Raw genomic sequence first — 24,672 nt, 5'->3', positions numbered from 1 at the left:
TGGTCGGACGAAATGGATGGAATCTGGCTTATAAATGTTCTATGCAAGCATTTACTTTGTTAGGACACCCCTTTACCCCTTGACTCTGGGATTTGTTTCATCTTGCTAGCTGATTACTCTTTTGACAGGGTGTCCAGTTTCCTCCCCCCCCCCCCCAAAAAAAATAGCCTCCTCCTTTAACCTTTGTCATCAGGGAAGAGGCTCTGCTTGTGTTCCCTGTGTTCTGGTTGCTTCTCTCTCTCCTGTCCCTGTGGATTGCTGTGTCTCTCATCTTGACTTTTTCTTCCTCCCAATCTGCCTCTGCCTGCCTGTCCACCTCCCCCATCTTTCGACCCGCTCTCCAGGCAGCTTCCTGGGATTGCTCAGACCGGCCACGTGCTCCCAGGGCATGTCGATTGCTGCTCCTTCTGGTGGGGTGCCGCATCCCCCACTCTTTGAGCATCCTTCCCACCCCCCTGCCTTCTCTGGGCAAACCCCCATCACACTTAGAAATCCAGCTCTGGTCTCCTCCCCAAAGTCTTCCCTAATACCCAGAGTTGGGGTACCATGTCCTGCTGCTGGGCTCTGTAACCCCACACTTCCCCTCTCCTGTGACAGTGGACTCGGTCACAGCTGCATGCGTATGTGTGTGCGTGGCAGCGGGGTCACCTCCCACTCTGAACCCTGGGTCTTTCACATAACAGACTTGCGATGATGCTGGATAGATGAGCAAGTGGGTGAGCGTCACAAACGTGCTTCGTTCTTCTCCATCCCGTAGAAGGCTTCTCGCCGTTCACGCAAACCATCATTTGACTTCTCCCCAGTTACTGAACTTTGCCCGGGAGCCTGGTCCCTCTCCTTTCCTGAAATGCCCGCTGAGGTCGGTGCTGCCGCAGTAACCCACCCAGGGTCCCCTCCCCACGCGCAGAGCCTTGTTGGGTTCGGCGTTGCTGCCTTTCCCTCGGGTCTTGCGTGTACCTTTGCCCTTGGGGTCTGTGGCTTTGCAGGTTCCGATGCCCACTTGATGCCCACTTCTGGTCTCTCCCTTTTCTTCTGCCCAGTCCTTCTCTTTGCAGTTTCCCAGGGAGTCTTTATCCAAGCTGCAAGCTCTCCGCAGGTGCTCACACCCAGGGCTTTGACCGCTTGTCTCTGGGCACCCACCTCACATACACATCTGTCCCTGTGCCCCATTTCCCAACCTGGTGACCTGCCTGTTGCCACGACTTGCTGAATGCCTGCTCATTACTGTCACTGTCACCCCAGATGCACAATCTAACAGCAGAAGCCCTCACTCCCTCTTTCTCCTTCATACCTTCTCACCTCTTACAACCTGCTCTTTGATCATGTATCCCCTTTTCTATCCTTGGGACCACTTTTGTGCACTTCACGCAGCACGCAGCCTTGCCATTGTTATCTGCTGTTTTTCTTCCATGATTCTGAAACCTTAATCGTGGAATCCTGTTGCTTCCACTTCTATAACTTTTCCTGTGTTTCCTTCTTTTTTACCTTCACTGCTGCAAGCAATACCTTTAATGCTCTTTTCATGAACTAGGAAAGTGTATTCAGGAAATGGCCCCCAGACCAGCCCCCCTGAAGTACAATTAGGCCGTACTGCGCCGCGAGTGGCTACGGAGATCTCCCAGCAGCACCTTAAATTAGGACCTGTGTGTGCTTGCACTTTGATCAGAATGCCCTCAGTCCAGCCCTGGACCATCTCTACAGCCTTACCTTCCACCGCCAACCCTGCTACATCCTCTCATCTCCCAGATGTCTCCTGGGCTGTCTGGAGCTCATGCCTTGAAGGCGTCTCCTTTCTTTCAGTGTCTTCTCTGTCTCTTCAATGGCTGTATTCTTGCCACCTTTTGGAATCCAGTGTATTGTAACAGTATCATTATCATCATCATCACAATGCTAATTGGCTTATTTGTATTCTTAGACACTGTGCTCATCACTTTTACTGTATTTTGTCATTTAATTTTTCATGGGCTCATTGAAAGGTCTACTATTTTTGAGAGTAATTGGCTTCTCTAAGGTCCCAGAGCTAGAAACCAAAAAACCTTGTCCAGTCCAACTGCCATGACAGTTTTGGGGTTAAGATGTCCTGCCTGATACTCAATTCTCTGGGTTCAAATCCAGGCTGTTTCTTACCTGGATCTTTGTGTCTGTCGTTTCCACAACTGTAAAATGAGGATGATCTGTACGGTACATACCTCACTTAATCTATCCAGCACCTAATAAGTGCTCAGTAAACTTGTCTGCTGTGTATGTCGTCTAGTCCAAATTCATGCCCTTGCCTGGGGCTCTAGCTTTGTGTAATCCTCATCCTTCCCGGCCCAGCATGATTGCGCACTCCCGGAGGCTTAGAGTTCATGCTTTTCCTCTCTGAATTGTCCTCTGTGTCCAGAAGACTAGTTTTCACAGAGCAAGTGCTCATTAAATACTTGCATTGAAATCATTGATTGTTCATTTCTTTGAAATGGGGTTAGAACTGGATTGTCCCCAGGACTGGAATTCCAGAAGATGTACTTTGCTCTTCCTGTTACCCAGCATGCATCAGTGTCTCCTTAAACCAATAGCAGTGTAATAAGAGGCACATGCTTTCTGATGGTGAATATTCACATTTAAAAGGCACCTGTTAAAACATTTTAGGGGCTCCTGGGTGGCTGAGTCTTGATTTTGGCTCAGGTCATGATCCCAGGATTGTGAGATCAAGCCTCTCTCATCAGACTCTGTGCTGAGCATGGAGCCTGCTTAAGGTTCTCATTCTCTGTCTCTGTCTCTTTCCCCCCTTTTTTTCTCCTCACATCCCTCTCCCCAGCTCACTTGCTCTCTCTCTAAATTTAATTTTTTTAAAAAGTAGTATAGAGAACAGTAGTTTCCATTAATATCCAAATCTGTATCTAAGGGCTATTCCCCTCCCCCTACACACAATTTCATTTTGTAATCTTGTTCAATTGTCCTCAGATTTTTCCTCCTCTTTTAATTAGAAATGACTGATTAGGGGTGCCTGGGTGGCTCAGTCAGTTAAGCTCAGGTCCTGATCTCACAGTTTGTGAGATCAAGTTCCGATCCACTGTCAGTGTGGAGCCTGCTTGGGATTCTCTCTCTCTCTCTCTCTCTCTCTCTCTCTCTCTCTCTCTGTCTCTGTCTCTCTCTGCCCCTCCCCTGATCATACGCGGGCTCTTTCTCTCTCAATATAAATAAATAAACTTAAAAAAAAAAAAAAACAGACCACATACTCCCTCCAGATTAAAGTACAACATTGAGAAATGCACACAAAATATTATGGTTTTTTAAAAAGTCCTTAAAACGTTTAACACTTGCAGTTTTGTGGGAAAGTACATTTATTTTATTTTTGGTAACAAGTTCACTGAGATAAAATTCACATACATTATGACTCACCCATTAAAATGATATAATTCAATGGTTTTTAATATAAAGTTTTGTGCCCGTCCCTACAATTTGAGAATGTTTTTGTCAATTCAGAAAGAAACCCTGTACCCTTTAGCCATCACATCCAAGTTCCTCCATTTCTCTGACCCCTAAACAACCCACTAATGAGTTTCTGTTTCTATAGATTTGCCTATTCCGGACATTTCATGGAAATGCAGTCACATGTGGTTTAAGGGACTATTTCGCTCGGCATCATGTTCTCAAGGCTCATCCACGTTCAGTCCTTTTGTTCTATGAATGTGCCACAATTCGTTCCCCCACTTACTGATTGGTGGGCGCTTAGGGTTGTTTTGACTTTCTGGCAATTACGAAGAGTGCTGCTCTGAACATTTGTATACAGGTTGATGTGTGGTCATCTGTTTACTTGTGTTTAAATCTGCTTTATCCAGATACAGTGCACATGCCGTATAAGTCACCTATTTATTGAAAGTATACAACCGAGGCACCTGGGTGGCTCAGTCCGTTGAGCGTCTGACTTCGGCTCACGTCATGAGCCGAAGTTTGTGAGTTCCAGCCCCTCGTCGGGCTCTGTGCTGATGGCCTGGAGCCTGCTTCCGATTCTGTGTCTCCCGCTCTCTCTGTCCCTCCCCTGCGTGTGCTCTATCTCTGTTTCTCAAAAATAAATATTAAAAATTTAGAAAGTATACAACCGATGGTGTGTGCCGTGTTCACAGAGTTGGGCCACCGTCATGAGTCCATTTCAGAACCTTTTCATCACCCAAAAAGAAATCCTTCATCTGTCACCCCTCTTCCTCCTGATGAGCCCTGTTCCCTAAGCAGTCACTAATTTACTTTCTGTCTCTGTAGGTTTGCCTGTTCTGGACATTTCATAGCAATAGAGGAGAAGGGCATTTTTGAAAGGAGCTTGGTTTGTTATGGCTCTATTAAGAGCAGTACTTTGAATCCCGTTCTTGGTGACTTGGTCTCCAGCCTCCTTGAAGTGTTTAAGACATTCTCCACTTAGTAAGTAGTTTCCTACTAGGGACCTCCGCCCTCTTCCTCCACAAGAAAGTTTCTCGTTGCTGGGGACTAGGCTGGAGGAGAAGGGCTGAGGCTCTATCGCTTGCGGATGCCCCTGGAAACAAACTGCTGTCTGAGGTCACGGGTCCTGCTGCGTGACAAGGTGGGGCGCTCTGCTCCTTCTCATCCATAGAAACCCGCGAGTAGTGCAGTTATTAACCGTCCTTTGGAACAGATTAGAGTCACCGAGAATTGCCGGTGAGGTCTTCATGTTGCTGGGAAGTCCAGGTCAAGCCACGTCCCCTGGAGCTGAGACAAATGCATCCTGTTTCCACATCCTGTTTGTTGCAGGGCTGTGGGTCGGGGAGGGGAATGCCAGACCTTTCCCCTGGGGGCCATGTGTCTGTGCGCTGGGACGAGGAACCACGTGGAGATGTGTCCTTAGGAAAAGTTCACAAGTTGGTTCTGTCCTGATCAGGTGGATGTGTCCTCGCTGTGTCCCCCTGGCCTCCCAGGAGAAGGAGGTGGGCGCTCCTGGCCTGTGGGAGCGGCACCACGGAGAGAACCAGAGGCCACTCGGACCACTCTCATTGGGCACATCGGGGCAGGAAGGGGAGAGGCAGAACAGCAGGCGTGGGTTTCAGAAAGGGAATGGGCTGCTGCCAGGCAGCAGAGCCAGGCGTTAGTACGTATATTACGTATTCTGTTCGCTTTCATCACTTTGTACCAATAGCCGTCTGCCAACGCTGTGGACATGCGGGCAAGGTCACGGTCCCAGGGGCTGGAGCTTCCCGTGTGCTCGCATCTGCGCTGGCCGTCTGCGTCATGTCACCCCTCCGGGTTTCAGCTACTCAGTGATGAGTTTGAGTCTGGGGGGCTTTCCGTCTCTGACTCAGTCCAAAGCACGCCCTGCACCGGCCAGTGTCCCGTGCACTGACCACACGTGCTGGCACTGGCGTGGGCGCTGGCGTTAGAACCTGAGCCTGAATTTAAGTTCTACTTGTGGTGGGATTAGAAACAATTTTCGTAAATGCTCTAAGCCTCACCCTTCTCATCCATAAAATGTGCACAGACAAGAGCTCCTTCTGAGGGTGGTTGTGTGAAACGCGGTGCCCGACATATGCTAGGTGCTCACATTTCACTAGTTCTCGCTCCGCTGCCTCTGTGACGTGTCGCACTGCCTATGGCCATGGCAGTGTGTGTGGTTCCTCCATCTTGTCAGACGGTGTCATACACAGAGGTCATCCATGGCCATGGCCACTTAAAATATGCCATTCTTAAAAATATTTTCTTTAATTAAAAAAAGCACCATTCCTCCACGCGCCTTCCTTGGGGAGGCTAGGCGACAGCAAGCATTCTCAGAGCTCGTGCAACGTGCTGAAGTATGTGTTTGTGCGGGCGGATCTGCGTCTGCACACGTGTGTGCTCCATTGCATAGCATATTTGAGGGGCTCAACATTCCTGAATGCAGGGGCTCGGGGTAGGAGCAGCTGTGCTAGAATTCTCCACCTCAGCTGTTCCCCACTGCAAACTCTATTGCCCTTAACTTCATCTGGTGAGCAAGCCCCAGCTGCCCAGCCCCAGCTGGAGCCCACGCGCCTGGGCTGCAGCCGGAGATGGGCTGCTGCCAGGAGGTATTTAGGATGCCAGGGGGCTGGGGTTTGGTCTGTGTCTTGCAAGAGAAGTGAAGAGACCCTGGGTGGAGGTGGGGGGATGGGAGGGGAGGCGATCAGTAAGATAGCACGGGACAACCCACATCTCCAACTGTGTTGGATCAAGTAAATGGTAGTTCACAGTATAGGAAATGGGGGGAGATGGTTCGAAAGGCTAAACAACTTACCAAGATCACCACCGCAAAGCTTGGGTGAGGCAGAGGTGGAGTTCCAGCCTGTGTCCGTTTACCTGCCAAGGTCTGGCCTCTTCTGGGCGCCATCACACGGACCAAACACTGGCGCGTTAGGAAAGACCAGCGATGGGCACGCAGCAGTGAAGTGTCACTGAATAAATATTTTCCAGATCTCCTCTGTGTGCACAGATTTGCTCGGTGCCGGAAAGATGCATGGGGTGGGAAGGTCGCTGTCGTCTTTATGACCTGAAGGAGCCACGACAGACAGCATGGTCATGATGTGACGTGAGCACAGGTAGAGGAATAGCAGGGCAGGCACAGGGCGCAGACACGGAAGTTCGGTACCAGCCTGGGCAGGTGTCACGGTGGTGTTACTGCAGGGTTTTGACTGCATGTGTCCATCGGGGCTGGTTTCACAGCCCAGGTGAGGCTGTCCCTTCTGTGTCCGATGATGGCGGCCTCAAGTCAGCGGCACTGGCGTTCGGAGCTAAAAGGATGCAGGCAAAGTGGGGAAAGACGGTAAACTGTCGCCTGCAGAGACGGGCACGTCCTCTCTCACCAGCTCCATGCAAGCCTCCAGTTTCGACTCACCAGGAGCGTGCAGGGGGAGGCCCAGGATCCGCAGGGCCTGAAGGGCAGACCTGGCAGCAATTCAGGCACTGTGGGCCCGGCTGCTGCCCACATGGTCCCCTGGGGCCCCAGGGACACGCGATAACACGTGTCCGCTACCACAGGGCCTTGGGACCTGCACTGACTTTGAAGCACAGAGAGAAAATCGCTGCTCTCTTCCCCTGCCTTCCGCCTCTCACAGGAAGTGTCTTACAGGCCCCATGCTGATGTAGAACAGGGCAAGGAAGGGCATTCTGGGAGACGGACTCCAGCTGAGCAAGTATCTTACAGGAGTCATGCTGATGTAGAACAGGGTGGGGAAGGGAATTCTGGGAGATAGACTCGCGCTGAGCTAGGTTGAAAGGCAACAGATCCTCCACAGATGCCCAAAGGGGTGAACAGCACAGGGATTGGGAAGGCGGGGAGCAGTTCTTAGGCACAATCAGAGGGAAGAGAATTCCAGGCAGAAGCAAGGGCATGCAAAGGTGTGTGAGTGCAGCACCTTTGGGGTGGGCTGGTGGTTCAGGGTCCATGCAGCCCAAGGGCCAGCTTGTGGGAGGTGGTCAGAGCAGCCCAGAGGTTGCCTAGGGGTGCCTTTTGTGTGTTAGAAGGGCCATTGTCAATGTGAGGAGATAGGTCTGGATGTCCCCAGGAGGCAGGGAGATGAGTGGTTGAGGGGACAGATCCTGAAGGTCCGAAACCTGCCTGAACTTTAATTATGCTTCTGGTTTTTAAATTCCTTTCATCCCACTGGCAAATTCCTTCCATCTTTAAGGAGTGTCTCCTGCGTGCCAAGTACTGGGGATGCATACGTGGCACTCAAGACAAACCCTCTCCCCCAACCTTTTATCTAGAAGCTTGGCTGCTTGTTTGGGCATACTGTGTTCTTGCATTCTGAGTTCTTCCAAAAGCTGCACTTGGAATCCGCTTACTAGATTTTGGGGGCCTTGGAGTGGAAGAAGGGTGCGAGGAGGGAATGGAGACGGAATGGAGACTGGGTCTCCTGGATGAAACGAGTGTCCCAAGCACATCCGTACATCACAGTCCGCTGGAGGAGCAGACCCTCGGGCGCCATCGAGGCCTAATGAATTGGCTTCTCCAGATGTGGCTGAGATGTGGGGCTGTGGAGTCTTGAGTAAGTTTTCTAGGGGGTTCTTAGGCAGGCAGCTCGGTGTTATGAATCACTGCCAAAGCTGTTTCTTATCCATTGGATTCATGCTCTCGGCTTCTGCTCCACATCTCCGTCACCAGGGGCAGCTGATGCTGGTAGAGGTCGTCTGTCGTCATGGTGACCCCGGCACCGCTTCCTGGTGTCTCTGTCAGGTGCTAGTGCGTCACTTCAGATAGAGCCTCGGGATCAGAAGGGGGCAGGATGTGAAGCAATCAGAGAGCAAAAGTGAGACAAGCCAGCAGCGTGCGCGTGTGACTTGGCAGCTACAAAGGCAGAGGGCGTGCGGATATGACAGAGGACATGAGTGAGAATTTAATAATGAGACCTGAATGGCGACGGAAGTTAACTAGACTTTCTGCGCTGATCATTTCGCCATATATACAGTTATCAGCTTGTTATGTTTTATTCCTAAGACTAATCTGTCATAGGTCAGTTATATCTGTTAAAAAAAAAAAGAGCGATCTGAGAAGACAGGAAAGCCCGAGTTCCCATCTTCATAGTGTTTATAACATAAAAATTTTCCATCAGCTGTGCCTGAAGGAAAGTAGGGCTGTGGCAGTGGTCAGTGCGGAAAGGACCCAATCCTTTGTGCTGCCCCACAGAAGTAGGCCAGGCAGACGGCTCCCACCACCGCGTTCTGTAAGGCGGTAGCCACGGTGCCTCTGGCCTGTGCCCGGCAAGGCGAGGAAGGGCCCTCCGAGCCCACAGCTCCTCCAACTATGGCCTGCAGAGTCCACTCCACCAACTCCCTTGCTCCCCTCAGAGCAGCTGACAGAGAGAGGCCGGCAGCCCGGGCCCCCGCATCCCTCCCCGGCTCCTCTGTGCCCAGGCAGCACAGCGGCCAGCATGGCCAGCGCGGCTCGGGCGCCGGTGAATGGGAGCCGCTGTTTGTCTCCACTGAGAAAGTTCTGACCCACTTCCGGAGCCATCGCCATGGAAACAGAGCGAGGAGATGATTGAATGGAGCCTCTTTTCCTCCCATCTCCCTTCTCCCTTTCCCCACACCCAGGCTGGAGGCTCTGAGGGGCCGTCGCTTTGCGGCCGGCCTTTCCCTGCAGGTTGCTGGCCATCAAAGGCAGGGTTCCCTTCCTGTGCCAGCCTCCGCCGGCGTAAGTGGCCCCATGCGCACCCCGTGCCAGGCGGAGTGGCAGTCATTTTCCTAGCTGTTCCTGAGTGGAGAGCCATGCCACGCATCCTGATGGCCGGGGCCTTCCATGGGGATGTGCGGATGCTTCCCCGTCCGTCCAGCCGGCCCCACGTCTCAGCCACAGATCCTCGCAGAAGAGCCTTTCTTGGACCACTGATTTATTACCTGTATGCACTCAATTTTAAAGGGGAAATAGAAGGGAAGTGGTTTTGCTTCGTTCACAGGATAAGTAGCCAGCATACGGTGTTTTTCTCCTTTTATAAAAACTGGCTTTTTGTTTATAAAAACAACGTGCTGAAAATCCTGTTTTATTTTGCTCTTGACAATCAGGAATTCTTAAAACATGAAGACCTAAATAAAATTTAAAATTCACGTCGCGGCCATAAAAGGAAGGCGTTGTTTTTACTGGCTGCACCAAAAGCAGCAGCAGCAGAGGACTGGCTCTGAAGTTTCCTTTCGTTCAGCACCTTCGTATGCCTACTGAGGGAGCATCAAAAATCAGCACTTGACCATGTCTGTGAATGCCCGTGGCCAAGTCACAAACCTAAATTGCACTTTCAGTGCCTTTAAGTAGAGAAAGTGGACACCATTTTGGCCTCAGGCTCACAATTTCATCCCTGGCACCCTGAATCGGGTGGTGATTCAGACAAGGGAGGCCCTTCCCTTCCTGAATCTGGTGTTTTAATAGGGCAAAAATCGGGTTGGGGCCAGAAGAGCTGTATTTAAGCCCCAGCTCTGTGGCCTGCAATTGGAAAAGTCACTTATGTGAACTTGCCAGGTGTCATTTCTTCATCTGTGCAGTGGGGCTTTTCAGCATCTCCGTGAGCCTAAAATACAGTGAGATCTATATGAACGTGCTTGGTACACCCAGACCAGTGCTTTGTAGAAGTTGCTTATATTTACTTCTTAACCACTGAATCTGTTAGGATTTTATTCAGTCGTAGGTAACTGAATCTGCCTGCAGAGTTGTGGCAAACGGGGGCATGGTTTTTTCATAGAGCAAGGAGTGCAGAGGTGGGTACTTCAAGGCTGGTACAGCTGCTCAAGGAAGCGTCTGGCCACTGACACTTGGCCTCCACCGGGGTGTCGGGGGAAGTGAGTGTTTTAACAGAGTGCCCTGCCACCCAAACAAATCCAGGTTCCCTTAAGAAAGGGGGATACTGGGGCGCCTGGGTGGCTTAGTCGGTTAAGCGTCCGACTTTCGCTTAGGTCATGATCTCGCGGTTCGTGGGTTCGAGCCCCGCGTCGGGCTCTGTGCTGACTGCCAGCTCGGAGCCTGGAGCCTGTTTCAGAGTCTGTGTCTCCCTCTCTCTCTGACCCTCCCCTGTTCACACTGTCTCTCTCTATCCTAGAAATAAAATAAAAATATTAAAAAAAAAAAAAAAAGAAAGGGGGATACTGAAATGGGAGACAGCTAGCTCTGCCAGCTATAGTCACTCACCCACTGGTCTTTTTTTTTTTTTTTTAAAGTTTATTTATTTTGAGAGAGAGTGCGTATGCATGCATGTGAGCAGAGGAGGGGTGGAGAGGGAGGGAGAGAATCCCAAGGAGGCTCCACACTGTCAGCATGGAGCGCAGTGCGGGGCTCTGTCTCACGAACCGTGAGATGATGACTTGAGCCGAACTCAAGATTAGACGCCCAGCCCTCTGCTCCCCTCAGGCACCCCAGCTGCTCTGTTCTGGCAGCACGTCAATATAATGTCCCTCATTATGTTGTAAACTCCCGGAAGGTGTGGACCATGTTGCACACATTTTCCTCCTCAAGCTCCAGAGGGCTTCATTATCTATTCCTAACAGTAGATAGCAAACAGACAAAAACCATCATTGGTTGTTTTTATATGAGAATGGTCAGTTACTGAACTTCCTGAACTAATATAAATGTACTGAAATTACATAAAAAAAATAGTATCATACACTATGTAGTGTATCATGGGGATATTCCGATTAGTTACTAAAGTTGCAGGATTCAGAAGGCATGGGTAACTTCTCACGACTGGAATTTATATGGTTTACTTTCACATACATTCGTCTATATGGAATATATCTGGTGATAGAGCATCCAAGCGGCTATCCATACAGCAAGTGTGTATCAACTTCTTAGGCCAGGCCCGTGAAGTGACAAAGAATAATATGGCCCAGATGGAAAAAAAAGAAGACCTACTGGGAGGGCTTAGATGACTGTATGCTTCCCATGTTTCATTCTCGATGCCCTGAGCCCGTATCTGTGGGCTTGTCCAACTCTACACTTCTGCCCATTGTATAGTCCTGGCATAAGAGAAGTTGTAGTCCAGATGCAACTAGGTCATGGCTCTCCACCGTAGAAAGGTGACCTGGGCTTCTTCTCTAATTTCTGCGAGTGTCCTGCATCATTAACTTCCGGTACAAGTTACCGTTTGATGGTTGAAAGAACACAAATCTCTTTCAGTCCACCTTTGTGATGGGTTTTCAAATTCACGAGGACAGAGCCTGTTTGTGGCCTTGGAAAGCTTGTTGGGCACTGCTGGCTGAGGTGCCAGGGAACCAGCCCCTTCCGTGTCAAGAAGCTGACGTGCACTCTGAGAAGGACTGAGAGAAACCTGACTCCACAGGGAGAGCTGGTTGGAAGAAAAGAGCAACAGTCCTAACCGCTCGCTTCTTGTTAGGGGTGCTTCACATGTACAGACATGGTCTAAACACCATACAAGTAATAGTTCACCGAAACTTCTAGAAAACCTACGTGATAGGTAATAGTGTATCCCTTTTGCATTGCAGGAAACTGGGATTCACTGGGGCGAAGTAATTTGCCCAGAGTTACTGGTTGGTAAACGGTAGAGCTGAGCTGTGAACACTGGAGGTTGGGCTCCAGAACCCACATCGTGAGCCATGGTGCTAAGTGGCTTCTGGGTGGTGGGTGGCGGGCTGTAGGAAATGTGCACATCTAGGTGTCACTCATCTACCGAGACATCTGTACGTTGGCATCACATTCAGTCACTGGCGTGTGTGCATGCGTGTGTGTGTGTGTGTGTGTGTACGTGCACGCTGTTCTAAGAAAAACATGGATTACTTTTGTCGAGTGTTATCAAGAAGTAGAAGGAGAGCTAGCTACTTGAGGGAAGTTAATCTCAGAGAGAAAGAGAGAGAGAGGGAGACTGAATTTGCAGCAGAAAAGATCATGTATAGATACCTTGAACTCCCACGTACCTGATGTCATTAGCAGGGGATTGAAGCATAACAACGATTGTTGCTATGGTCATTAGATTGTTGTTGTGTACCTAGATTGACTGTGTTTCTCTCTGTTTTTTCTGACTGAGATCCCCTTCGGAAACGTATACATGGACTGGGGTCACCTACCATGATTCTGATAGCGGTTTTCAACCAAAGATATTATATAGAAAAGGGGGTAGGGCAGAAAAAAGCTGAAAATGTCAAAACCCATGGCTGGAAATAGCAAACTTTTTAAGTGGCCTTTCAGCACTTTACAAGTGCTTGATCGGTAGGTAGGGTAAGAGGTCCTCTTCAAGTGGAAAATAAACGTTGGATGGTATTGTTTTGAGACCATATCCACACGGTCACTGCCATTTCTTTGGTGTCCCCTGGTGGGCGGGTCCAAACCATTCCCCCAGATACATCCATATTGAAAAACTCCTTAACATCAACCCAGAATTATTTCGTGTACCCTGTGCTGTGCTGTATGCAATAATCTGAACCAGTACAGATCTTACTGTTTGAGGAGGACAATAGGCGATCAGCAAATGGGGATTCCATGATGCTGGGCAATGTGGACAAAGACCCGCTGACATCATACTCAGTCATCATTGTGAGAAAAACAATGGATTGTGAGAAAACGTGAATTGCTCGTAGTGCGTACAATTGAGAAGAGGAATTGTTAAGGCCATCTGGATTATTTGAAGGAAGTTAATGTTAAAAAAAAAAAATTGAAAAGAGGAACTGTGGCAGTTTAGAAACTGAGCCGAGCATAGGGATGCGTAGTGGCCGTAGTTGGTGGAGTGAGTGTGCCATGGTCCTGGGCAGAGACCGCAAGCAGTCATCCATTCGGGGTCCGGTGATAGTTATAAGAGGTCACACCTACTGGGGTCTTACCAGTTGCCAAGCTCATGTGGCTTTAACAGCCCATTAAGGTAGGTACTGATTTTATCATCACTACTTGACACGACAGGGAAGGCATGGCTTAGATTTGTGACCGCACTGTGACAGGGTGTGCCTGACTCTTGAGTGTGTGAGCTCTGAGCGTGGGCTGTGTCTGGCCATTGCCCGGGATTTCGTCCTTCAGACACCTGCCTTCATCATTTACGAAGGTGACCTTGCAACAAAAGCCAGAAGGAGAGGCTGGGCAGAGGCTGACATGAAAGAAAAGGCCTGTATGGGGAGTGTTTTGACCAGGGTGACAAAGTGTCACCAGGGTTGTCATGATATAAATAATCTTGGAGTTCAGAAAATATACCAGATTTGAGCAACAGAAATACCTTCGATCTTAGCCAGTAACTTTGCAAGTTAAGTTCTATTATGTGCATGAAACCCAGCAGCTGTTGGCCGGGAAGAGCCAGATCTAGGGTAGAGCAAGAGGACCCCACAGCACTCACTCCTGACACCCGCCTGGACCAGAGAGTGAGCACCCCTGGCACTGTGGACCCTTTGTGTCTCTCCTGCCTGGCCCTGGTCCTCGTCTCATGGCTCGGTTCCGTGGGAGGTCCCCTGGCCCTGGTCCCATGCGGTCCCATGGCTGACCCTTGCATTTTTATCAGGCAGTAGATAGTGTATACACAAGTTTGTTTCATACACATCTTTATGAAATAGAGGAGACATACTTCTGTGATGAAAAATATCTTTGAGATCCAAAGGATAACAAGAAATATCAAATTTAAGGAATTACCTATTTTCTACAAAATGATTTGTCACGAAATAAGCAAAATGTGAGTGTCAGTAGTTAGTCATATTTAAGGAAGGCCTATCAACTTAGAAGAAATAATCACTATAGAAGAAACACATCAACACGTAAGAAAAAAAATCAATGCTCTAAAGATCCTCAATCCTTTTAGCTTCTTTCCCCCTCCCCCTTCCCCTCCCCCTTCCATGCACAATTCCACCGCACAGGCGTCTCCGACCTTTTTCTGCATCTTGAGGAAAATGCTACTGGCATTGGGGACCGCCCTGGCCGGCCTGGGATAATGCAGGAAGGGACCCAGACACAGCAAAAGCCCTGATTCAAAATTCAGCAGGAAAGAAACTAATGAAGAAATGAATTTCCGGAGACTCAAGATAAAGGAAACTTAAAAATCTCTTAAGTATAGGTTTTCCAGTAACATATAACACATGTTCCATTCTTAGAAGTTAGGTTATAACTCTCTCTCTTTCTTTTCTTTTGCTTTCTTCCTTTCTTCCTCCCTCCCTTTCTTTCTCTTTCTTTCTTTCTTTCTTTCTTTCTTTCTTTCTTTCTTTCTTTCTTTCTTTCTTTCTTTCTTTCTTTCTTTCTTTCTTTCTTTCTTTCTTTCCTCTCTCTCTCCCCCTCCCTCTCTCCCTGTCTCCCTCTCTCCCTCCCTCCCTCCTTCTTTCTCTGTTATAATGAAGTTTTCTAGACAGCCCATGAAAACAAAAAAAGTCTATTTTGGGAACTCCTTTATGTTTGGGCATTTGTTACACTTGCATGCCAGAGTAAGTATGTTGCAGAGAGACAGTTGTCTTTGCCTGGAGGTACCTGGGACTATTCATATAAATAGACATAAGAAGAAAAATGAGCCTGAGCCAAAGTGCGTGGCCTCTTCTCTGCCAACTGGTAAGAGCAGCATAACGCAGTCATGCAGCGCTCTTGAAATACTTAGTTCTAATAAACTCATAGACCACATTCACATTTGGTGCTGTTTTCAACATGCTCTGTCTTCCCAGGTTCTTCTGAGCAAATTGTTTTACTAATTCAGCCAGCAACAGAGTTAGTACGTGTGTAACATAGTACGAATTTCTGTTGGGTAAGTGAGAAATGGTATGATGATATGCACGAGGTGCTGGATTCTGGCATCAGAAATGTGGCTTCTAGACCCACTTATGCCCCTGCCTGGCTCCGTGCCCTTATCTATGTCATCACTCCATAGTCTCGGCGACTGCCCACTTCTGTGATCAGGGTGCCAGTAAGAGTGTAATTCCACACAGATGTAAAGGATTCCCTTTGGATCTTTGTCTGTTTCTCCTCTATGGCCACATGGAGATCCCTACTGTGAAGCCACAGGCTCCAGAGAAAAGAAAATAGAGCAACCTAGAATTTACCCTGTATGGCATTTGAGGCAGCAATGTAGTTTCCGTAAAATCAATTTTAATCTTATTTTTGCTGGGAAAGGGAAAAGCATGCCCCTGGTTTTCCTTCTCCCCACTGACTACTTCTCCTACGTCCCACTTCCTGCTTCACCTTCTTTTCCTGACCTTGAGGATTGGGTTGCCCTTGAGCCCAGGCCTCAGGCCACTTCTCTTCGTTGTGTTCAGTTGGTCTTCTGGCTTTAAATATGCAAGTGACTTCCAAATCTGATCTCCAGCCCTCAGCAATGCTCGTGAACTCTAGACTCGCGTACCCAACTATCTGTTGACTATCTCCACGGGGATGTTGAGTAAGCACCTCAAACGGCCTGTGTGAGAGCAGACCTCTTGCTTTCTTCCTCGTTCTTTCCCTACCCAGCCATGGGGGGGGGGGGGGGGGAACAAAACATCATTCCAGCTCATCATTTAGGTCTCTGTTCACCTCTCACCTCTCGAGAGAAGACTTCTTTGTCCATCGCATCAAAAATTCTCCCCATTTCTTGATCTACACGCCCCCTCACCTTGCTTCTTGCTCCTCCCCTTAGCTCTGAGAACACAGATCTTACTGTCTTATTTGCTGCTACCTTCCCAATACCTCAAAGGATGCCAGTGTCATGATGGGAATTGGATAAACATTTATTGAAGGAAAGAAAGAATGGTGAGTGAAAAGAAAGGAAGGAAGCATTTTAACAAAGAACTTGCTAAACATTGAGGTAGGATGAAGGACTTGGTTAAGTTCAGGGATGCTGTGCCTTAAATTATTTTGTTTAAATCTCATTCATACATTGTTTATTGAATTTCCTTAAGTGAATTTGGAGTTCAGAGAGGGCTGAGGTAGTTTAGGGATGGTGAGAAAAACATTTACACTGGGGCCCCGTAGTTATTGATGTAAGGGTACTTCTAAGATTGAGTTCAGACACTAAATGCAAAATCCGAATTATTCAGTGCTTAAGTAGATGTTCAGAATGCGGGAGGATGTTAATTATTGCGTCCTCGTCATCGAAACCCAGAAACGCATGCTGAGGTTCGCATCCCTTTTACTGTGCTGCCAGCGAAAGTGATGGATAGGAAAGGGCAGACAGCTTGTGGTTTCCAGGCCTGTGGCATCTGGCTGCAGGGAGGAGGTGCTACGAGGCCTCTTTGGAACTGACTTCTGAGCATTAATTTGTTCCACCAGGAGATCAGTAAATGACCTTTCCACCTGCTGCCACCCAAATTTTGGAATTTGGTTACATCATTGGTTTTTGCTCCTGCCGTATGAATTTAATCTGTCTCCAGGAGAAAGATGGCATTTCACATCACTGCTCTGCCCGCCTCTCTTTGCAGGGACAATTCACTGCGTCCAGATTAAACTTCGTACGATGTCATTTCCGCCTTTGCACATTGATAAGTTGGGGAGCCTCACACTTAGGAAACACTGGCTTGCTATTTGGCCAGTATCTAGATTGTGAACTTGTGGAATGTTAAAAATAAAATCCGTTTGTCTCAGCAAGATGAATAGAGGAGCTGCAGTGCCATCTGCTGGCCATGTAGGGAAATGCAAGCAATCAGTAGTAAAAACACTTCTCATAACAAAAAGATCAAAAGTGCAAACCTGAGGGTACAGCTTAAATATGTGTAATAATTTGAAGAGAGTAGGTAAAAATAAAAAATTATAAGCCAGCAGTTTATCGGGGAAAGCACATTTATATTTTGTGATAACTATGTAATAGTGAGAACGTATCTTTTTATGCAGTGTGGGTTCTTGAGTGTTTTTATGATAGAAGACATTCTCATTTTGCAGGAAATATGAAAAATGGGTTGGAAAATAGAAGCTAGGCTTTGAATTTTTTAAGACTAGGGTAGAATCCATTTTCTATTCATTTTATCCAGAGAGGAAGAGCCTATCATCTGGGAGAGAGACAGCTGGGTTGCCATTGCTTGGGGATGGCTCTGTGTTGGCCTATAACCAGCTGGTGGAACCTTGGGTCACTTCTGGGGTCGCCTGGGTGGCTCAGCTAGTTATGCGTCCGACTCTTGATTTCTGCTCTGGTCATGATCTCATGGTTCATGAGATCGAGTCCCATGTTGGGCTCTGTGCGGACAATGCAGAACCTGCTTGGAATTCTCTCTCCCTCTTTCCCCCTCTCTCTCCCTGGTGCCCCCCCTCCCCCCGTTCACATGCTTTTCCTCTCAAAATAAATTTTAAAAACTTCAACAAATTTAATAACATTCCTTACAACTCAATAAGGGTGTATTATTCTACATCAGCAAAAGACTAAAGAAAAGTAAAGTTTCTTTAGGCCATTTCCCCCATGAAAAGATTTTTTTTTTTATAAAAAGGAAAACTTCACACACGTATTTATAGTTTATTACACAGTTAAGTAGTTGCTCAAGAGTTAGGGATATTTGATACCTTTGATCCTCAGCAATTAGGTCAAGACTCTCCTAGTCCTTAGAGTGAGTGAGTTTAAAAATAAATGTGGCACTCCCTTTGCTGTATGCAGTAGACGAAAGCTGTAGATGGTTGTGCTGGAAGGTCACGGCCAGTTGAGGTAGGGTGAACTGATGCCTATTACCATGACTTTGAGCTCAAAATGCAACAGAATAAAATGTAAAAAAAAAAAAAAATTAAGAACCCAAGCTTCAGCTCAAAATATTGTTTCATTTGAAAGGTTTTCTGCCGCAGCCCCCAGCCAACTGGCCGACCGCCTATAGTCCGTTCTGCTGCTGCTGTTGGGCCTTGCCCATGATTCTGTGGCGCCGAGCACTTTGCACGTGCTGCTGCTGTTCCTTCTTTTCCTCCTCCTCCTTCCGCACCCCTGCCTTCCCCTTCCTCCCAGTTCCTTCTCCTTTGCAAGTACTTCTCATTTGTTCACGTTTGTCGCCCTCCCTACATCGAGAGCCCCATTTCCTTGTAATCGTCTATGTACCTTACTCTTAATAGCATTTGGTACATTTTTGCTGAATGAATTAAAAACTGACATCACTTTTTAGGTAAGTATATCTTTAGTCCTTGTCATTTTCGTGTGGCCAGGAGGGCAGAGAGTAGATCCTTGGAACTAAATCCTGGCAAAATTTGATGATAAGGTGGGCCTTCCTTACATTTTCTATGTTCACAGCATCGCAGTAATGGGAAGTCGTGACTTCAGACCGAGCTGTGGGCCTCAGCAAATGAAATGATGCCTCCCCCGATTCTATCCTCAGCACCTCCCCTCGCGCCGTGTCGACAGGAGAAGTCTGTTAGATCTGCGTGCTAGTCAGAAATAGTTCTCTCCTCTCAGGTGGAGGGTTTGAAGGTATTTGCAGGGCCTGGCAGCCAGTGGTCAGCTAGCATCCATGCACCTGCCCTGAGGATACATGGCCTATCGCAGGTGACTCTGCGTGACAGAAAGCCCTTCCTGCCCTCCCTGGTCACCTTCAATTCTCGAGGTCCTTTCCCCTGTCGGGTGGGCAGCAGATCGCCGTTCCCCTGTTCTGCTTCTTGTCTTCTGATCTCCTCAGTGTGACACGGTTCTGGCCTCTGTCTTCCCACACATTTTCACATCTCGGGGTGTTTTGTCGGACGCCCCTGCCTTCCTCCCTGGCAGATGAACTTGAACTGGGAAGGTTCAAGTATCAACCCCTGAGTAGCTGTGCTTCTGTTCTGACGCAGGGTCCTCGGTCCCGTTTTCCTTGTCAGCAAGTAGACACTGAACTTCGCCTCTAGGCTTTGGACCCACTTAATGAGAGACTGCTCCACCTCTCCTGATCTTTTCGAGAGACTCCATTTTAACTTTCTTTGCTTTCTTTCCCTCTTACTTTAAGTTGGTGTCTGCCTATGTGTTTTCAAGAGAAATGCTTAATTAATTGGTTTTGGGTTGCGTTCATGTTTCAAGGTACTTTGGATTTGTCTGGATCAGCAGTCACAAATGGGCAGGCAGGGAAGGGTAGGGTAGGGTGTGGGCCCAATTTGGTGCCCAGACATGTCTTGATTAACTTGGACACATTTTTAAAAACATTGAATTATTTGCCATCACTTAAAAATGTGGAGTTCTCTCTCTTCCACCCCCTCACTTTATTATTATTATTTATTATTATTATTATTTTTAATGTTTTATTTATTTCTAGGAGAGAGAGAGAGACAGCGTGAGCGGGGGAGGGTCAGAGAGAGAGGGAGTCACAGACTGAAACAGGCTCCAGGCTCTGAGCTGTCAGTCAGCACAGAGCCTGACGCGGGGCTCGAACCCACGAACCGCGAGATCATGACCTAAGCGAAAGTCTGACGCTTAACCGACTAAGCCACCCAGGCGCCCCATATTATTATTATTATTATTATTATTATTATTATTAAAGCAGATTTCCTGGCTTCTCTTTGAACATAGGAAGATCTAGCGAGGCGGATAGCGTGCTTGCAAATTGTCAGCAACCAAATGTAGAAACTACATACTGCTGCCCCCTCCCCCTTTTGTTTGGAGCATCTGCTCTCCTACTTTCCTCTCACAGCTGACCACTTTACTCACCTGCTGGTCCAAGTGGCTGGCATTTGTGGTGCTGGATCTAGATTTTTATTATTATTTGCTTTTTCTTCCCCACTTACACAAGAGACTTCTCAGTGGCAGTATCTTAACCTGTAGTGAATAGTTCACACAAGTGGATTATCCGGTGATCATCTAGTAAAATCCGTTCCCTTCATTTAATAGAGCTCTTACCCTAGAGTGAATCTTCAGTAAATGTTGACCAATGGTTCGTGAGTGTGTTTCTAGAAAGGCAGCAGCTGGCTGGATAAGGCCAGTGGGAAACACCCTATCAGAATTCCCTGACTCTGCTGGTTGTATTGATGCTGGGTCAGGCGACTTGGGAGGGTTTTCAGTTCTCACACAAAGGCAAGGCTCCCTGGTAATCAGACTTGTTTTTCTTTTTCTAGGAACACTCTTCCTAAGTCAAACTCTGAAGACGGCTCTGTAGGTCAGTACTCCTTTTCTTCGTTTAATAACTTAAAATTATTTTAATACTTTTGAAAACATATAAATTGTGAAAAAAAAACCCCAAAGGCCACAAAGAATCTTTCAATCCAGAAAGAAACACTGTTAAGATTTTGATACATACCTTTCCTTTCGTATTTTTTCCCCTGTATATATGTGGGCTTTCTTTTAAACATAATTGGAATCATGCTCTACAGATTATATATATATATATATAAAGTGTATCTCTCTCTCTCTCTCTCTCTCTCTATATGTATGTATATATATATGTACACTTTTTTTTTTTTTAAGCTGAATAGGTCCTGAGTGTTTTCCCACATTGATTGAATATTCTTTGCAGTAAAAAATTTTTAATCTGTATAATATTCCATCATATCGGACGGGCCATAATTCAATCAACCATCTCTTCTTTGCTGAACATTTAAGTTGCTTCTAATTTTTGCTCTGAGAGAATTGATACTATGCTCAAAATCCTTGAGCCTTCCCTGATCATGTCCTTAGGATAAGTCTTTGACCTGGAACTTCTAAATGAAAGACTATACACAATTAAGGTGTTACGTATCTTACATTTCCTTGATTATAAAATCCACTCTTGATTTAGTAACATCTCTGTTTGTGTCAGAGTGAGCCTGCTAAGGTCAATTGTCATCAGGAACAGAAGGCTCAGATCAAGTTTCGATTCGGATTTGAATCATGACCCTTCCAAATCAGTGGTTATGGCCTCAGGCAAGTCACTTGCCTCTTGAAGCCTCAGTTTTCACATCCGTTAAATGAAAACAATAATACATCATATTCATTGTATGTATCAAATGAAATAAGCCATTAAATAGCAAAGTGCCTGGGTATGGTGAATGCTTAATAACTGTTAGCTATTATTTATTTTTGTAATTTGCACCTCCATTTTGGAAGCATTAAAATAGAGGAAGAAGGAGGAGTATAACTTCCAGTAAAAGAAGTACATTATAAGCCCTAATTGCCCTAGAGAAAGGCTGAATTAGTGATAATCCTACTTCCGCGTTAACCTTTCGTGGCTGATATCTGCTGCTGTGTTTAGCCAGAGGCAGCAGGTGCCATCAAGGTCACCTTCAAGATTCTGAGTCCATAGGACATCTCAGCCCAGCTGGCATGTGTTTCATTCCGTAGCTCCCGGGTGCATCAGAACTTAAATGGGGGCATCTTGTTTTGACACATGATGCCTTTGCTAGCCTGGGAGCCCCGTGGACATGGGTTTCCACGTGCCTGTTTTGTGCCATATGGCCTGGCACCACCAGTCTAGACTGTGGAAACGAACAGTGCATTACTCCGCCGGGTCCTGTTTCCAGTGGCCACAGAGCAACCAGACACCAAGTGGCAACAGTGACAAAGCCTCTGCTGTGAGCATGCCACGTCTATGCGAGGGCTGCTGCTTCATTTCACTCTTAAATAAAGACCTACTCTATTTGTTTTACATGCTCTCTTCTTTCCCTTTGCTCTTTCAAAGGTATTGTGGGTCAGTGGTGATCAGAACCCCACCAAAGACTGCAGATGCCTGGCTGTGGCAGTGACATTGTTGTCAAAGCCAAGTGAAACTGGTCCCAGAACAGTGGGGGACAGGGCGGGGGATGGGTGGGGGAGACGGGGAAGGAGAGGACCCATTCGGGAGCGGTCACAGCGGGATCACAGTCAGTCTGCTCTTGTCATTGAACCCTGGGTAGCTGCAAGTGGTAGGTCACCAAGTAGCCTGAGCGCCATTGGGTGCGAGCCCCTTCTCGCCGCCCCACCCACAACACAGCTGCGCCCGAGTGGGCTCTGCACCCTAGAGAAAGAGGGCAGGTCAACACCACAGGCCCAGGGGACCAGCTCTGTTGACAAGTGCCCAGAGGACATACCAACCATTCTGTTGTCTTCATTAAATCTGGAATAACAGAACGAAGTCAAGGGTGGGGGGGTTGGGGAGGGGGATTCCACCCCAGGGATAACGACGAAACAAAGTTAACTTCTTAAAGTATCCTATTTGTGGTTTGGTCGAGATAATTGTGGCTGAGACCAGAGGGGGAGAATCTACCACAAGGCAAGACCAGGCAGAATTAGACAGCCTAGTTAGACAACATCAAAGGGAATATAAGAATGCATGTTTGGCCTGCCTTTTTGATGTTTCTTTATTTCTCATCTTAACCCCACCGCACCATTACTTGCTACTAGGAGATTTGCATTTCTTTTAAACAACTTTTTAGGCATTTCCCAGTCTTTCACAAATTGTAAGAGAAAAATTGTCTTTTTGTGAAATCAAAGTATTCTTAGAGGCTTTGAATTATAAAGAAGAGGCTACTTTTGTTATTAAGGAATTTATTGCTTGTGCCTTTCCCTCCCCCCCTTTTGTTTTTAAAGGAAAAGGAGATTGGAAGAAGAAAAATAAGTATTTCTGGCAGAACTTCCGAAAGAACCAGAAAGGAATAATGAGACAGACTTCAAAAGGTACTGTGACACAGCTGGCCGATGGTAGGGTCTTTTGGCCCTCAAATGCGGAGAAGCCTGTGTCGCTGGTCTAACTGGATGCTATAAGCCTCAGTATAACTCATTGCCTGTGCCTGTAACGTATTCAACTTCTCTGCATTCCTATCATTACTTTAAGACTGCATCCCAGTGTTGTTGTTTGTTTGTCGTAATCAAAGAAAATAAAATGAGAAGAGTTGGGCCAATCTTCCTTTTCGTAGATCTGACGGCAAAGACCAAACCTTTTGGGTTCTCGGTCGCACCGACCTCAGGAAGATCTCGACCCACCAAGATCGATCCTGAAAGGGTCTAGAAAGTCATAGCATTTGTTAGTGTTGGAATCACCCCCCTGTCCTGCCCCTTGGGTCCTTTGCAGCCTTCTGAACTTCTGATGCGTCTCTGTGGCGGGGACAGATATGGGGGTTTTTGCTCCGGGTCAATGTCTAATGGCCTGACATCATGGGAATTTGCCTGGGCGGCTTGGTGAAGGGAGTCCTTCCCTCCTCTTGGCTGTGTCTTTGTTGTTGTTTATATAGTAAGTAAATATGTCATCCCTTTGAGGCCCCGTTATGTAATTTATGTTTCCTCCGTATTCAGAGAGGGAACAGAAACGGAAACAAAGCCACGTCTAGATTCCGGTCCAGCCGACTGAGGTTATCATGAGATGAAAACTTGCAGTTGCTCACCAGTGACACTGTGTTCTTTTACAAAGTCTTAGCGTCCTGCCCTGTTCGGAAGGCTTGTCTACTTACTCAGATGCACGGGAATGGGAAAAGTGGACGGGGACGGCATGTACGCCGGGGAGCCCACCTGGGTCCCTCGGCAACGGTCAGCAGGGCCATTTCAGCTGTCCCACCATACATGGGACACCATCTCCTTCACAACTGCCACTTTTTCCTTTGGGTCCACACCCAGGGTCACTTGTGAGTCAAAGGAAACCTTGGATCCTAAACAAAGTCTCATTTAGAAAGAAAGGAAAGGAAAACGTGTGCGAGAAAGGGATGGAGGGATGGTGGGAGGAAGCCAACAGTTTGCTGGCGCGTGTGGATTTTAAAAGACAGATAAAACACCCCAGCCAGCTCCCTATCACCCCCTCCACTATCGGAGGTGACGCAGATAGTAAAATGAATCAAACCAGCAGGCTTGTCCCCTCACCCAGCACACACTATTAGTCTTCCCGGACAAGTGGAACTTGAGTGGTATTTCTGGACTGATGGATTACAAAATGGAAATGAGATAGGGAACCCCTGGGGAACATAAATTCCAGGCCAGGCCCTGACTGCAGTCGGTTCCAGCAAGTCTGCAGCCGGGCTCTTGTACTGTCCGTCTACACCAAGAGCAAATTTGGGCTCTTGTACTGTCCCTCTACACCAAGAGCAAATTTAGCCATAGCCCAGCATCCTAGGGACATCGAAGCTGGCAAAGTATGTATGAGAAAGACAGGACAGGAGGAAGATGAGCGACCAGAATGTGCGCGTATTCCCAGTCTGTGTGCTGTAGCCCCACACGCTGACCAGAAGCAACAAGCCCACGGGGCTCGCGGATATCACAGGCAGGGCCCTCCATTGGCTTTGCGGGAAAGCCCTTTGGAAGGATCCTAATAAGGGGATTCCCTTTTCCTGAGCAGTTCTGGCTGCCTTCAGTTTTGAGTGGGAAGCTGAGTTCCCTCACAATTTGGATACGTATTTATGACGAGACTTTCAGATATATAATAACCTCCCTTCCAGTGAATCAACATACTTTGTACCTGTAATTTTATTTACTTGTGCTTCTCCCATGAGGAACAACAGTCACACCGCTTAGGAAGAATCTA

The 24,672-nt window shown here is 47.5% G+C and overlaps 1 protein-coding gene across 1 annotated transcript in view; it reads left to right on the top strand.

Moving 5' to 3' along the window:
* Nucleotides 1–24,672, top strand: part of SASH1 (SAM and SH3 domain containing 1) — a 202,717-nt gene that overhangs the window by 99,096 nt on the left and 78,949 nt on the right. The window contains exons 5-6 of the mRNA XM_039221679.1: nt 20,330–20,370; nt 22,755–22,841. Coding sequence (XP_039077610.1) covers nt 20,330–20,370; nt 22,755–22,841 — 128 coding nt within the window. The remainder of the gene's footprint in view (nt 1–20,329; nt 20,371–22,754; nt 22,842–24,672) is intronic.

Source organism: Hyaena hyaena, unplaced genomic scaffold (genome assembly GCF_003009895.1).
Source record: "Hyaena hyaena isolate Hyena2069 unplaced genomic scaffold, ASM300989v1 scaffold_996, whole genome shotgun sequence".
NCBI lineage: Eukaryota > Metazoa > Chordata > Mammalia > Carnivora > Hyaenidae > Hyaena > Hyaena hyaena.
The sequence above is the reverse complement of the archived record's forward strand: the minus strand, read 5'-3'. Positions and strand labels throughout refer to the sequence as shown.